Raw genomic sequence first — 16,777 nt, 5'->3', positions numbered from 1 at the left:
CTGTCTGTTCCTCCAGGTTGGAGCAGAGGTCCCCAGCCCGAAAGCCTGATCCCGTGGCCGCACCCCGCGGCAAGCCCGTGCCTCCGGACCCGCCGCCAGTCGCCGCGCCTCCGGACCCGCCACCAGTCGCCGCGCCTCCGGACCCGCCTGCCTCCGCAGACGTCGTAGCATGCCCATCCCCTTTGTTCCCGCCCATCCCGCCCTCGCCTGTGTCTGTTCCCCCTGGGCCTTCCGTTTCTGTCTCTGTTCCTCGTGGTCCTTCTGTGCCTCCTGTGTCTGTTTCTGTTCCTTTACTTCTGCCTTGTTCGGTCCCTGGTTTTGTCCTGTTCCCTACTGTTGTGTCTGTCTCGGTTCCTGTTCTTGTTGTGGTTCCCGGTTCTGTGTCTCCTTTTGTTCCTGTTTCTGTACCTGTTTCCGTTCCTGTGTCTGTCTTGGTGCCTGTTCCCCTGTCTTTTGCGTGGTCTGTTGTTCGTTCTTGTTTTCCTCGTCCTGTGTCTCCGGTTGTCTCTCGGTCTGTGTCGTTTTGTGTTGTGCCTCCTCGTCCTCCCTCCGTTTTTTGTCCTCGTATGGTTTTGTCTGTTCCTGTGTCTGGTGTGTCTCCATCTGTGTCTGTTCCTGTTTCTTGTTCTGCCTCTAGTTGTTCTGCCTCTGTGCCCGTTTCTGCCTCTGCTCCTGAGTCTGTGCCCATGGTTTCGTGTTCTCTTGCTCCTGTGCCTTTTCCGGTGTAGTTTCGGTTTTTGGTCTCTTGTGTCTTGTTTTGTTTTTGGTTGGCACGCCTCGGTGTGAGTGCCTTTGGGGGGGGGGGGTACTGTCACGATTGGCCCCTCCCAGTCCTGTCCATGTGCTCCTTTGTTTTGGTTTCAGTCCTGCCCCCTGTTTGGTTACTCCGCCCCTGATTGTATTCACCTGTCCCTCATTGTTCCGTGTATTTAAGCCCTGTGTTTGCCCCTTACGTTTTCCAGTCTTTGTATCATTGTATCCTTGTACCTGGTCTTTGTGTTGGTTCTTGTCATGTCCTACCCTAAATCTGTACGCGTCGGCTCTTTGACCCTGGACTGTTACGATCACGACCCTGGATTTGCCCATAATAAGTCTCGCTTATCTCAGCGTGTGTGTCCGCCTCCTCGCTCCCCCTTACAGTACGTTTGCTCATTAGCTGTGGGGCTAAGGCCTTCCTTATTCTATTTTTACAGCATCTCATTTTATTGCAATTAAAGTGTTTTTTTTTTTTTTTTTTTTTTTTTTTTTTTTTTTTTTTTTTTTAAATAGGTTCTCTGTTGGAGTATCACCATTGGGACAGCCTAGGTGGTGCCAAGCAGAGCCTTCCTGGAAGTCTGCTGTTTTGCCTGTATTGATCTTTTGTGGGGTTTATTAGTTTATTATTTTTCTTTCTTTCTTTATGATTATTTTGTTTTCTCTCATTAATTAAAGAAATGTGTATTTTATTTTGGTATTTGTTTGTGATATGTTGAATTAACCCTGCTTTATGTCAATTTGGATTTGAATGGCATTTCGGAGGATGTATTGATTTAATAGGATTACAGGCTGTGATTAATTATTTTGTGTGTTTTTATTTTGTTCTAGAGCAACTTGGTGGAAGGGTGTCTCTTCTTGGCTGATGGTTACCCTCTTTGGAAATTTCCCTTTTCACTCCTTTTACACTTGGGTTGCTGTGGTTGAAGTCACTCCTTTTTGAGGTGTTACAGCCTTTGTGTGTGGTTTGTGTAGCCTCCAGTGTGGGGACCTAGCCAAACTATTTGACGCCAGCTCTAGTTACTGATAAACTCTAACTACTGTAAAAGAAATTGCATGGCCAGTATATCCTAGGGTTATTGGTTTTAGGGGTCAATTTAGGGTGCCTTTAACTCTCCTTGACATATTTTTAAACCCCAGTTGTTATTAAAGTTGAATTTTATTGTTCGATCTGCATTCGTCCTCCTGCACTCTAAGTAAATGTTACACTGAACTACAAATCATGTCTCTGTGTATCTCTGAACGTACCTGTGTGCATTTGTGTGGTATTGGTGGTATATTTCCTGGGGTGAAACTCCCCAGGTGGCGTAGTCGAGCTCAAACCTATTCGAATGCTTAAAGAAAGGTCACACTTATTGGTCTCCAAATGTTCACCTTAAATCTGTCTCTGCCTTAGCCAGGAGAGACCCTCTGTGTTACTAAGTGACCTCCAGGCTGCACACCAGGGGAAAAGGACCTGGATAAGAGCCATTATATGCAAGTTGTCACATTTAACAAAAATATTTTGGAAACGACAAACATGAGAAAGCAGATTACGTTTCCACCCGTTCTCCTACCGGTTTTACATACCGCCAACCAGAGGACCATCGAACAAGTGATGTCAGAGCTTCCACCCAACTCGGGAAGAACGAAGTGAATTACAAACTCTATCCCAACTTTTATTGGCAAGGATTTGCGTCCGTTCTCAGTCGTCGAGAACCAGGGCTTTCGCGCTATGTTGGACACTTCAGAGCCGAGCTACAGCGTCCAGTCTTGAAGATATTTTACTGACACAGTGACCCCCTCCCCAACTCTCTAACCAAAACCAAACATGTGCTGCATGAACATCCGTTGCCACAGAGTCTTATGTCACCGTAACTGCATTTTATCACAGATGAGTGACAGCAGCGTCACAGGTGCTCCAAACAAGAGCTGTAAACGAGATCTTTCCAGTTCACCTGCCTCATCACTTCCATTTGTTTTATTAATGAAAGATATTGGAAGTAAATCCATTATGGACCATCAGAAACACTTTATTTAAAAGTATCAGGAAATCCTGTATAGAAAAAAGACGCATTGATAATCGTTTTATAATCACATCACAGCCTCTGAATCAAATTGTGACTTGCTTATGTAGCAGGTGGGGTTTTGCGACTCCACCTACATTGCTTGTGAAGCTGCGTGGCCGCGTTTAAATTACTGGGCGGCCCCTTTGTACCCTATATATGGGCAGGGGGACGACTACTTTTGGTGCGCTTCCTGTCCCCCCTCCTTTCTGCTGTGACTTCCGTGCCGGCAGCGTTCAGCGTGGAGTTTAGCGTGACTGTTTGGATTACTTCTCGTGAGTTTAAGGTATCTGTTCACAGCATTACGGGATAACGTGGTAGTTGGCTTAATTACTAACTCCTCGTATTTGTTTGTAGTCGCGGGCTCGTATTCGATTGCCGGCTCAGCGCTGTGGTATGCATCTCTGATGTTGCCTGGGCACTTTCACTTTAGAAAGGTAATTTCTGCCTGTTTCCTTTTATATATGTTCTGGCAGTGAGTACAGCTTTTGGCTAACCTTATTTCTTGGGTGGTGGGATAGTGTTAGTGATTGTGTTGCCTTGCTGCGGGCATTGTCTGCTGGAGCTGTTGGCTGTAGCCATTGTCAGCTGGAGCTGCTGTGTGTTATTACCTGCTGCTGTCTGCTGTGGCCATTGTTTGCTGTGGCTGCTGGCAGAAATTGATGCTGTGCTGGTAAGTATGCAAGCTGCATTGACTTTTAAATCAAATATTAACTAAATTTATGGTAATTCTGTGTATTGTTTTAGGTTTTATCGTCCAGATTGTGCGGACTGATTTCAGCTCCTCACGGTGCTGCTGTTTTGCCTGGGTTTATTTAAGTTTTTTTTTGGTGTTGCATTAAGTTTTGTTTTGTTTAGTTATTTTGAGTTATTCTGGTTTTGGTTTTCTTTTCTACTTTCTTATCTTAATTTTGTTTTTTGTTATTTTGTGGGGTTAAGGTTCGTGATTAATTTAATTTTTACTTTATTGTTCATTGGTTATTTTTGAGTTGCTAATTTTGCTGGTTTTTGATTTCTATTCTGACTTATTAATTTGGATCTGTTTTGGCTTAATTTTGGGGTTTATTCCTGATTTACTAATTTTGCTTGTTTTTTGATTTCTATCCTGATTTATTAATTTGAACTTGCTTTGGCTTAATTTTGAGGTTTAATCCTGATTTACTAATTTTGCTTGTTTTTTGATCTCTATCCTGATTTATTAATTTGGATCTGTTTTGGCTTAATTTTGGGGTTTATTCCTGATTTACTTCTCTGGGTGTTTTTTTTTCTTTTGTTTAACTGATTTTGGTATGTTTGCTTTATTTGTTGGCTTACTTTAACAACTTTATTTTGTTTTTTTTATTTTTTTTTTGAAGAACCAGCAGAACTGTATGGGAGCACGGGATCCCCTTCTTGGCTGTGTTTTTTAAATCTGTTTGTCTCTTTGTTGGATAGGAGCTGGGGGCCAAGCATCTGACTTGGGGATGTGGAATTCTATTCACCTTTCCTGTAGTGTGGAGCACGTTGGGTGTGATTGAGATGTGTGGCACTGACATGTGTGGTTTGTAGTGTAGAGGATATTTCTATCTCTGTACTTCCTTCGGTCATGGTAAGCCCTTAACCCAGTTCCTTCCTAAATTGTTACTGGTAGTTTAAATAAATTATTGCTAGTTCTTTTTTTATATTGATTCTCCAAGAAGGGAATTCCTGGTCTGCCTGGTGGAAAAGATGTTTTAAAATAATTGTCAATAAATCTCTATTAAGTGATTGTACCCCGTCTCTGGCCTTTGAGTGTGTTGAACCTGGGTGTCTTTTCTTCTCTAGGCCTTAAGTGCCATTTTTTTTTCTTAGAGGTGAAATCACCTCTAGGTGGCGTAGTCGTGCATTGACAAAATTTACGCCGCTCTGCCACACTTAGATTTTCCCACCCCTAAAATTCAGAATTTTGACATTTTCATCCATATATGTATATATAATGCAAGCAAAGTAATAGATTTTTAAATGTATATTATGTAGATTTGAGATCTGATACTTTTTTACTCCAGTTGTACTTTTACTGCTACTTCAGTCATGATTTGACTGAAGTATCAACACTTTCACTGGAGTCTGATTTGAAGCTGCTCTTTCTCTCTCAACACATTTCACACTACACGACTTACACTGTTGTTCTGTGTTCCTACAGTGCAGAACTTCCCAAGAGTCTAACTGGATCTCCACCCATAAAACTCCCACTACTGATCCTGGAGTGTGGAGCTGGGAGGTGTGCAGGAACGCTGCTGTGGGTTTTCTCATTGGCCATGTTCCTGCTGCACCTTTACTCTATGTACACTGTGATAAAGAGCCCAGGAGAATCAGCTGGAGCTTCATTCCCCACTGCACTTATTACACTGTTTATACTCCCATTACTTCCCTCAGAAGAACCTCACTACATGGTCTTCTACAGGACCATCACATCATGATCCATTTCAGACTCCATAGGTCTGTTAATCAGCAACATTAGACTCTGAACTGAGTCTCTTTTACACCAGCTTAGGATACTAAACCACACAGCACTGTGACTCTGATACACTGACAGTTAGATCAGGATAGCTGACTCACATCCTGGAGGCAGCAGCACTAAATTAAAGGGTATGACTTGACTAGTAGTTTATTTCAGTGTCCATGGTGCTAATGTTCTCGTCAGGTAAGTGAGGGCAGCCATGCTGATAGTAGAGTGTGGTATGACTTCAGTGTCCGTTGACAAGCAAGTGGATCAGGTGGTCTTTAAACAGTATATTTTAACACAGTCCCCTCGGTCCACCACATAGCTGGAGAATGTCTTTATTGCAACATCCAGGTATGCTCAGGAAAGCATATTTTGACATATTGAAACATTTATTACAATAAATACTGTCATATTACCCAACCCTAATGGCAACATTGTGTCGCCAACCGATATGGGATATGTTGGGACACCACGTAATTGCGTATCTCGATGATATTCTGGTGTATTCATCTACGTTTGAGCAACATGTGAGACATGTCAGAGCTGTAATGCAGACACGGTTAGAAAACAATCTTTATTTAAAATGTGAGAAATGTGAGTTCCACTTACAATCTGTGTCCTTTTCAGGCTATATCATAAGTCAGCAGGGCATTGTTATGGATGATCATAAAGTTGAGGCAGTAATTACATGGCCAGTCCCTAAAACTGTTAAAGATGTACAGCGGTTTTTAGGTTTCACATTTCATTCGTAACTTCAGTACCATAGCAGCTCCACTTACTTCCTTACTGAAGGGAAATTCCAAGAAAATCATTTGGAATCTACAAGCAGAGATAGCTTTTCGGAACCTTAAAGTAACCTTCACCTTTGCTCCAATTCTCAAAACAACCAGCTCCCCAAGAACCCTTTGTAGTGGAGGTGAACGCCTCAGAGAGTGGGAAAGGTGCAGTTTTATCCCAGTGAGCAGGTTCAGCCCGGAAACTACACCCTGTAGCTTTTTATTCACACAAGTTATCTCCAGCAGAAAGAAATTATGGGATAGGAGATGCGAGAGGAGATAGGAGAGTTGCTAGGCATGAAACTGGCTTTAGAAGAGTGGATGCACTGTCTAACCACCCCTTTTCGGTACTCACAGATCACAAGAATCTTGAATATCTTCATAACGCTAAGCGGTTAAATGCTCACATAGCAAGGTGGTCTCTTTTTTCTAAATTCAGACTCAGCATAATATACAGACCGGGATCACGTAATACAAAAGCTGTTGCTCTCTCTCTTGTTAATCAGTCTGAACCTGTCCACTCAGAATGAGCAGGGCCAGAAAGTATTCTACTTCCGGAAGTGAGCATATCCTCGATTAGGTGGGAAATTGATGAAGAGACAGAACACGCTAATTGCACCACAGAAATACCTACTCAATGTCCCCCTGAGAAGATATACCTACTCATAAACTTTCGCACGCCACTTATCACTTGGGCTCATTCGTCCATCCAGAGGGAACCCATACCCACAAACTTCTTACACAACGATATTGGTGGGAATCTATGGCCAAGAACATTCACTCTCTGGTGGCCTCCTGCTCAGTATGTGCCACTCCAGCCCTGGTCCCATATTGCAATTGATTTTGTGACTGAGTCTCAGGGTTTTACCACTATTATGATAGTGGTGGATCAGTTCTCAAGGGGAGTACAGTTCATTCCATTTCCAGCACTTCCCAGTGAGACAGACAGCACTTTCAGACAGCTGAGACTCTATTCCCACAGGTCTTTCGTTATTTTGGTATATCTGAGGCCATCCTTTTGGACCGAGGACCCCAATTCACCTCCCAAGTGTGGACTGCTTTCTTTGAACATTTAAGGGTTTCAGTTAGCCTTACTTCAGAATATCACTCTCAAGCTAATGGACAATGTGAAAGGGTAAGTCAAGAATTGGGTAAATTCTTGAGAGTTTATTCTCATGAGCATCCCTTGGATTGGGCTCGATTCCTAATCTGGACAGAGATGGCCCAAAATTCTCTGACCAGCTCCACTACAGGTATGACACCCTTTTAGTGTTGACTAGGATACCAGCCACCCATTGCATCCTGGACTGGGGTACGAACTGATGTACCAGCAGTAGACGACTGGATGACTCACAGTGAGCGAGTATGGGAAGAGACCCACCAAAGGATCAAAGAGGTTCTATGGAAGAACGAAGCACAGGCTGATCGGCATCGGGGTCCGACTCTGGTATATCATCCAGGGGATTGTGTGTGGCTGGCTACAAAGGACTTCAAACTACCAGAGGGAAGTTGTAGGAAACTTCGGCCCAAATATATAGGGCCTTTTAGGGTAGTCAAACATATAAATGACGTTACCTATCGCCTAGACTTACTCAAGTTAGAATGTCTAAATCATTTCACGTATCTCTTCTAAAAATGTTTCAGAGCCGTTGGACGAGGTCTTGCCAGACATCACACCACCATCACTGGAGGTGATAGACGGTGTTCCAGTTTATGCTGTCCATAGGCTGCTGGACTCCAGGGGACACAGACGACAGTACCTGGCAGTACCTGGTAGACTGGGAAGGGTATGGTCCAGAAGAACAGTGCTGGGTCTCTGCTAAGGGTGTTTTGGACCTGGCTCTTATTGCAGACTTTCACAGCTGCAACCCAAGGAGACCTGCTGCTCATCCCAGGGGTCGCCCACTGTACTGTTCTTAAAGCCATCAGCCAGCTAAACTCATCTCTTCAACCAATCCCCCAAGGAAGAGGCGGGTCTCATAAATCAGCGAGATTTATTGAAAAGAAGAGTAAAACTGAAATAAATCCAGATACACAAAGTAAGCATTAATAATGCCTAAACATTAGGTACACACCAAAATAAAATTCGTAAGTATTACAAAACATCTACCCAGGTAAGTAGGTCAGAAAGGCAATCAAATACTACACTTAGCTTAGCTACGGTGCTAATTAAGTCTATGATATTTATCCAAAGGAATCGCTAGCATTAGCTTAGTCATGTATCATTAACTGCACAATAACTGCTGTACCGTTTCCACACAAATCAACCTATTCTCTCATAAAACGTTCGACCAAACTATTTATTTATTCACTAATTTATCCCTTTCACAGGACAACCAACATAGATGTACTCACTGGCAATGCCGCACCAAAGAGAACGACAAAGTTTTAGGGCGCTGAGCCGACGTATGCGCTTCACCCTGAATAACTGAAAGAAAACCGCTAAACCCCCGAACCAGGAAGTAACATCGTACCACGAACTGAGAATTACTGTGTCAAAATAAAGGCCCTTTTTCAAAATACATTGCCCGTGGCATCACACCCACGACAGCAGCTGTCTTGCTCTCTGTCAGTGTTGCCACCCTGAATAGAGGGAATAAAAGACCACGGTAACACCTGTGCAGTTTCCCCACGGATGGCTTTATCTCGAATGAACAATAATACATAATACATAAAACAAGACTTGTTTACTCACGCTCCCATATAGTCCATTGGTAATAAAATAAGATTTTGGTTACAGTCCAAGTAACTTATTCTCTTCAATTCTCACCTTATATATTCAATCTTAGAAAATTATATAAAGAGAATGAAGTTCCCCTCTTATAAATCGCTATATATATACACAAATGTACATATACACATGCATACACATACAGGTACATACACAGTATGAAAATTAGCATGAGCTGATTATTTGAACATTCAGTCTCCAACTTCACATATTTCACACTTCTTTGCAAATATAACAAGCCACATAACGTACAAAATAAATCTCACATTTCGCTCTGTTGATGATATTCTCAAAAAGCACACAGGAAATGACTTCTTACTAAAGGAACAGTTCTTAACATATGATTCGTTTACAAACTACGTCTATCCGCCATTAACTAGTTAACTACGCACGTTTCATCTGATCAGCAGCGCTTTAAAATGGCGGCAGTGACCCATTTACTAACAAACTTCACTACATGAGCCACAGCGAAATATGAGCTAAACCAACGGTTTTTAACAGAAACATGCATATTCTTATAGATTTCTCACATTCACAATCTCCACAACTGTTCTTTATTATGACAAAGCACCATCAGCTATGCTGTTCCATTCAGTCTGACCCAGTAGGCTCGGCTAGATTTGCTAGCAACGTTCAACAAAAACACTGAAATAACGTCTTTTACAGATATCAAATAATATCATATGAAGCTGAACACTTCTCTCTTATGTCGTTTCTAACAATAACGAACCATATTTCTCTGGATTCGTACCTGAATAGAGGGAATAAAAGACCACGGTAACACCTGTGTGGTTTCCCCACGGATGGCTTTATCTCGAATGAGGAAAAGTCTGTGATCGCCCCCTAATGCCTAAATCAAGGCATAACCAAACAATTGCAGATCAATATCATCAGGACTACTGGTAGATTTCAGACTGAATGGAGTAGCCATGCGATGTACTTGCAAATTATTGTTTTTCATGAATTTACAATTTGTTTCTTTTTTTTTCTTTTTTTTTATAATAATAATATGGAATAACTGGAATAACTGGAATAATTCCAGTTACTGAGCATTTTATGCACCATTTTTTTCACATCTCAGACATTCTCAGGATGGGACCTCATCAGTCCAGTGCCTCAACAGCTCTGGTTAGGCCCTTGTTCAAGGTTCCAGTGATGTGCATGGTGGTCGCCCTGGCCGGCCTTGTTCCGAGGTCTGTTTGGACTCTTTGGGGGGGTGGGTGTACTGTCACGACCTCAGACTGAATTGGACTCCATTTCCCACACTGCTTTAGGAGATCACATGACTATGGGCAATCACTTGCGTCACTACCAGCATTCACAGTCTCCTGATTACTGACTCAACACACCTGTTCAGGATGACCTACTTAACTAGTATTTAAGCCCGGGCTGTAGATAGAGTCAGGGCAAAGTATTGTTTCTTCCTGAGCATACTGAGCGTTCTCTTTGTGTCTATGAGTCTTTGTTATGACTCTATCTTTGTTTCTTCGACTTTGCCTTTGGACCTCACCCTTTTTGTACCTTCACCAGCTGGTTTTCTGCCTCTGAGCTTGGACCTTTTTGGATTGTTTATTGATTATTATTGACTGTTTATTGATTTTTGTCTTCTCCTTGGATTTTGGAGACCCCGGACTGCTGAGCAGCTGAAGCTGGACATCAAGCAGGAATGGGAAAGAATTCCACCTACAAATCTTCAACAATCCGTGTCCTCAGTTCCCAAACGCTTACTGAGTGTTAAAGGAAAGGTGATGTAACTCAGTGGGAAACACGCCCCTGTCCCAACTTCTCTGGAACGTGTTGCAGGCATCAAATTCAAAATGAGTGAATATTTGCAAAAAACAATAAAGTTTATCTGTTTGAACATTAAATATCTCATCTTTGTAGTGGATTCAGTTGAATATCGGCTGAAAAGGATTTGCAAATCATCGTATTCTGTTTTTATTTATGTTTTACACAACGTCCCAACTTCATTGGAGTTGGGGTTGTATATTTTTAAAAATCGCATAACATGACTTACCATTAATAGCAGTCTGAGCAGTTGCTGTTTTTTAGCGTCATCTTGGGGTAACAGACTGCATTTCAGCTTTCTTTGTAGTACTTTTTTCTTTTGGAGCCACTTTATTCATTTTACATGTTGTTGTTGTTGTTGTTGTTACTTGCCCTCAATCAGTTTCTTCACATTTTTCTCAACATACAGCATTTTGGCACAATTATGACCAGTAAATTACAGTAAACTACTGTAAATAGGCTAGAAACAAGCTTGAGCTAAGATACTTCCAGAAACATGAGTAAGTGCTGATTCTTAGTTATAAAGACAGAGTGCAAAGGTGAATTTTTATTTTAGTATGTACAAAACCACTGAATAACTGCTGAATTCTATTTATCATTTGGTAATCATGAAGTAAGAGCTTATATATGTCTTATGAAGTGTTGTCAATATATTAATTGATTTATAGCTGTAAATACATCACATCATGATTAGTTAATTGTGAATTAAAAGCTTAATGTGTTATATATGAATGTTCTTATAAAGTGTTACCTCGAAATCTAACATCAGTAATAAACAGGGTTAATGCGGCTCCTCAGAACTGAAATGTTACCCCTGACATTTACCTTGAGTCCAGAGGGTGAGCGTCCAGATGAAGATGGAGACCAAAGCCATGGTTGCTGTGGGTGAAGTTTGTGGGGCAGCAGCTCTCAGTCATGAAGTGTTAAACTCACAGGACTATAAACACTAGCAGAGCACTGAAGCATGGGCTGATCATGCAAAGTGGAGCCTCTATGGAAATGGACTCACCAAACACCTCCATAATAAACACATCTGATTATTTAGATCTGATTAAAAAGTATCAGCTCAGTTCTGTTCATTCAGTGCTAGACGTTCATTTCTAAAGGTCAGGTAACGACATATCACTTTCTGTGTCAATAACCTGGCACCTTATGACAGCTGATGTTTAGTGCCGTCATATCCTTTTTACAGTTCTTCTATTCCTAATAGTGTCTATTTCAAATGAATGCCTTACAATATAACAACATTATAATGTTGGCATTTGCATCACTTTCTAAGGTTTAGCAGATCCTGGCCCAGTTTTCAACCCAGTTACTTCCAGAACACTGCAAAAAAATGTAGACAAAAAGGAGCCTTTATAACAACAGATGCTTATTGGAGCCTTTATTAATGTTTATGTAGGTTTATGATTGTTGTCATGAAAGCATGCAGGCTGCCCTTCATTAAAGCATTACCTTAAAGTTTATATAAAATCAAATCAAGAGTTTTTGAAGGACTGCTCCACTCCTGTGGGTCCAGTGTTGAGCTCGTTAAAATCCATCAACATTTACACTGGTCTTCATAATATAAAAACACCAGCCTCTTCTTCTCCTGAACACACTCTAATCACCATGTGGGCTCACCCTGAAACAGGAGGGGTGTGAAGGACTGGACACTGGAGGCAGTCACCGGTACACAGGATGTGATGTCAGAGGTAGAGCATATAGCCCTGTGCTGCTGCTGGAGAATCACATACATGTGTTTGTTCTGTAAGATGTCCTCATCTCTTCATAACCCCCAGTGTATGTAGAGGTCATAGAAGGTCAGGTGTAGGTTCTGAGGATTTAAAAGAGAAAACAGAACATAATGATCAGACATGAACACGCACTAATCAAATCCAGCACTCAGACTCTCTAGCAAAATCAAACAAAATCAAGATAGACATGATCACACACTGTTTTGAAGGTTCTTAAATGATGCTCTTAGGACTCCACAAAGGTTAAACATGTGCATCAATCTGAGAAGGCCTGTTACAGCCCAGGAAAACACAGGAGTCAGTGTAAGATGAACTGGGTTTACTGAATGAAAGGCAGGTCACTTCCAGATACGTCAACTGGAATTAACATAGAGCACTCAGCTAATGAAACTGCATACTAGTAGCAAGATTTACTCAGCATAAGAGAAACAATCTATCAAACTCCCATAAAATCCCATCATCATTCACATATGTCAGCTAAAAATTGTGCTCAAGTCCCTCAAGAAATTGGACAAAACAATCTATTCTGGTAGTATGAAATACCAATTTGAAAAAACACAACCTGAACTCAGACAAGTCTACCTTCTTGGGAAAAAATGGTCCTAGCTTTCCATCTCTGAAACTCAGAGCAAGCATGCCGAGAGTGGCAAATGGCTTCTTGGCCTCAAAGAATCCAGAAGTGGCACCTAAATTCTGCATACATTCTTTCTGCACCAGCATGTCAAAGCCTCTGGTTATAATCTTGAATAAGTAACTTTACATCGTGCTTTGGGTCCAGCATGATTGGATGTATGGCAGCAGTGTCAGCTCCTCATTTGGTGACCCACTGTACCTCCCACCTCATCAAATTCTGGTGCTAAGTTGAGCAAACAACTATCAGATGCCAGGTGTTTACCTGCTCTCTGCTGGGCCAACTCTTCTTGGGAGGATTCCTGTTGTACTCACTGCAGGACAAACATCTCTGCCATCCTTTCATGCTCTGCCATGTGAGTTCCAACTGAACCAGTCTTGCCAAGCAGCTCCTGTGCTACAGACTCTAAAATTATGCTGCTGGTAAGTCAACTCTTCAGATGTTACTAAACCACAGAATGTAGAACACTGCAACTCTGATATGTCCACTGTAGGTGTTATGCTTAGGTGTCCTGGCCAACCCCTTGACCTCTGAAGATCTTTGAAGGAGAAATGAAAGTACTTGAGTCCACTTGTTGAGTTCACCAAGGTCTATTAGGGCATTTCCTCTGGTGAGATCATTTGCTGGGTTCAACTCTGAGTCCACGTTGCACCAGAATTTATGAATTTTGGCAGTCCTGTCATTGGCAAACAGGAGTCTGACCAAATTACTTTATGTATCTTCAAAGTCAGTTCCTTTCTTAACAGTTAAGCTACAACCCCAATTCCAGTGAAGTTGTTACATTGTGTAAAACATAAATAAAACAGAATATGATCATTTGCAAATCCTTTTCATCCTATATTCAACTGAATACACTACAAAGACGAGATATTTAATGTTCAAACGGATAAACTTTAATGAATATTTGCAAAAAACAATAATGTTGAATTTGATGCCTGCAAAACGTTCCAAAGAAGTTGGGACAGGGGCAACAAAAGACTGGGAAAGTTGAGGAATGCTCAAAAAACACCTGTTTGGAACATTCCACAGGTGAACTGGTTAATTGGAAACAGGTGAGTGTCATGATTGGGTATAAAGGGAGCATCCCTGAAAGGCTCAGTCGTTCACAAGCAAGGACGGGCGAGGTTCACCACTTAGTGAACAACTGCGTGAGCAAATAGTCCAACAGATTAAGATCAACGTTTCTCAACGTGCAACTGCAGGAATTTAGGGATTTCATCATCTACAGTCCATAATATCATCAGAAGATTCAGAGAATCTGGAGAAATCTCTGCAGGTAAGCGGCGAGGCAGAAAACCAACACTGAATGCCCGTGACCTTCGACCCCTCAGGCGGCACTGCATTAAAACCCACATCATTCTGTAACGGATATTCCCACATGGGATCAGGAACACTTCGGAAAACCACTGGCAGTGAACTCAGTTCGTCGCTCCGTCTATAAGTGCAGGTTAAAACTCTGCCATGCAAAGCGAAGCCACATATCAACACCACCCAGAAACGCCGCCGGCTTCTCTGGGCCGAGCTCATCTGAGATGGACTGACGCAGAGTGGAAAACTGTCCTGTGGTCTGACGCGTCCACATTTCACACTGTTTCTGGAAATCATGGACGTCGTGTCCTCCGGGCCAAAGAGGAAAAGGACTGTCCGGATTGTTTTCAGCTCAAAGTTCAAAAGCCAGCATCTCTGATGGTGTGGGGTGTGTTAGTGCCCATGGCAGGGGTAACCTGCACATCTGTGAAGGCCCCATTAATGCTGAAAGGTACATACAGGTTTTGGAGCAACATCTGCTGCCATCCAAGCAGCGTCTTTTTCAGGGACGTCCTGCTTATTTCAGCAAGACGATGCCGAGCCACATTCTGCACGTGTTACAACAGCGTGGCTTCGTAGTAAAAGAGTGCGGGTACTAGACTGGCCTGCCTGCAGTCCAGACCGTCTCCCATTGAAAATGTGTGGCGCATTATGAAGCTCAAAATACGACAGCGGAGACCCCGGACTGCTGAGCAGCTGAAGCTGGACATCAAGCAGGAATGGGAAAGAATTCCACCTACAAAGCTTCAACAATCAGTGTCCTCAGTTCCCAAACGCTTATTGAGTGTTAAAGGAAAGGTGATGTAACACAGTGGGAAACACGCCCCTGTCCCAACTTCTCTCGAACGTGTTGCAGGCATCAAATTCAAAATGAGGGAATATTTGCAAAAACAATAAAGTTTATCAGTTTGAACATTAAATATCTCGTCTTTGTAGTGGATTCAATTGAATATCGGTTGAAAAGGATTTGCAGATCATCGTATTCTGTTTTTATTTATGTTTTACACAACGTCCCAACTTCACTGGAATTGGGGTTGTAACTGGGCCCCACTCACAGCTGTGCAGAGTTCCAACCTGAGCATAAATAATCTCCTGGGTGCTACTCTGGAGCTGTAACCCATCAAGAACCACTGGCACATTGCTAGCCCAGTGCCTTGAAGCATCCTCTTGCTAATAATGTTCTCGGTTTGTCAATTACCACTTTGGTCTCATGTGGCAATAGCAGACTCTGGAGAGAGTTATCAGAAATTGTGCTCTACTGACAGCCTCACATCTTCTTCAGGCTGATGGTTTTCTTTCACTTGCCATTGTAAAACATAAATAGTGCAACATGCATGTTGTTCCAAATGGAAGAACTCTTCATTTATAGATGTTAGAGGGGTCTTCCTGTTTCAGATAGACCTTAGGAGTGGTCTGTAAGAGGTGTACATAATGGAACATCACCTATACATCCCCACTGATAGCAAAAACATGTTGTCGTTCTGAGGACTGAAGAGCCAAGGGTTGGCCCAGGATGAATTGACTCATTCAGACTAACCTTGTCTGGAAAGAACAGTGAAATATGACTTGATTCTTGCCATTGTGCATGACCATATGATGTGGGACAAACATTTAGACACTCCCATTAAAGCTTCCCCTGACTGAAGTAGCTTCTGGATCTCTGTGTTATATGCCCCTGCATGTTGGGCAAACTTCTGCTATAAGTGACTGTAACACTGCAGCAGTAAGAGCACGTCCCATTCACGAATGGAATTCCAGCCAGGTGTCAGTACTGTGACTGTAGCTTGGACACTAGATAGGAATGATATACCAGGGCTAGTTAAGAGGCTGTTAAAGCTTCTGAAATCTGATGGCATCTTTGTGCCATGAGAAGAATGAGATCTGGAATACAGAAATGCACCATGGGGCAATTGGGTGTTATCTGGATGTTTCTTAACATGAGACTCTCTGGGTTTCCATGTAGCCTTAATCTTCTCACAGCCTCTTGCAGAAGCATGGTGTGCACTGAACCATCGTCAAAAATGGCAAATGTATCTAAAGTACAATTCCTGTGATATAGGAATGCACATCAAATGCACGCTCTAGAGAAAAGGGTACCAATCTCGTCAAAATGAACAAAACCTATTAAACACTCTGATTCTGTCTCTTACACCAATGAAGACAAACACTGTCTTCAGGAACCCTGACAGTAGTCATGGGCTGGAGGTTAGGAAACCAGAATTGCGGCTGGAAGGTCGCTGGTTCGATCCCTTGAGTCGAGATTACATGATTGAAATGCCCTTGAGCAAGACACCTAACTCCCAACTGCTCCCCAGGTGCTGCAGATAGGGCTGCCCACTGCTCTTGGTAAGTGTGTTCACTGCCCCTAGTGTGTGTCTTCACTAGTGTGAATGTGGTGTTTCACTGCACCGATGGGTTAGATTGTGGAGGTGAAATTTCCCCATTGTGGGAGTAATATGGGTCACTTAATCTTAAAATGCTCCTGTACACCAAGGAAGGTTGTGTGCTGTTTAAGGACCACTGGCAGGCATAGTAAGCTTTCTGT

The 16,777-nt window shown here is 42.4% G+C and overlaps 1 protein-coding gene and 2 long non-coding RNA genes across 6 annotated transcripts in view; 2 read left to right on the top strand and 1 right to left on the bottom strand.

The window, feature by feature from the left end:
• The first annotated feature begins 906 nt into the window (after nt 1-906).
• LOC108412873 lies at nt 907-1,973 on the top strand. The gene is made up of 2 exons (XR_005130976.1): nt 907-1,139; nt 1,270-1,973. It is a non-coding gene; the product is annotated as an uncharacterized LOC108412873 (long non-coding RNA).
• Nucleotides 1,974-2,872: 899 nt separating this feature from the next.
• On the top strand, nt 2,873-4,947 carry LOC108418624. Its single transcript, XR_005130975.1, has 4 exons — nt 2,873-3,084; nt 3,156-3,235; nt 3,320-3,471; nt 4,233-4,947. It is a non-coding gene; the product is annotated as an uncharacterized LOC108418624 (long non-coding RNA).
• A 6,979-nt stretch (nt 4,948-11,926) lies between these two features.
• Nucleotides 11,927-16,777, bottom strand: part of LOC108412871 (NACHT, LRR and PYD domains-containing protein 3-like) — a 38,669-nt gene continuing 33,818 nt past the window's right edge. For all 4 annotated transcript variants that reach the window (XM_037542469.1, XM_037542466.1, XM_037542468.1 and 1 more), the window contains one exon: nt 11,927-12,373. In XM_037542469.1, the coding sequence (XP_037398366.1) occupies nt 12,361-12,373 (13 nt within the window). In that variant the 3' untranslated portion in view covers nt 11,927-12,360. The remainder of the gene's footprint in view (nt 12,374-16,777) is intronic.

Source organism: Pygocentrus nattereri, chromosome 11 (assembly GCF_015220715.1).
Source record: "Pygocentrus nattereri isolate fPygNat1 chromosome 11, fPygNat1.pri, whole genome shotgun sequence".
Classification (NCBI taxonomy): domain Eukaryota; kingdom Metazoa; phylum Chordata; class Actinopteri; order Characiformes; family Serrasalmidae; genus Pygocentrus; species Pygocentrus nattereri.
This window is presented reverse-complemented; position numbering and strand designations above follow the sequence as displayed.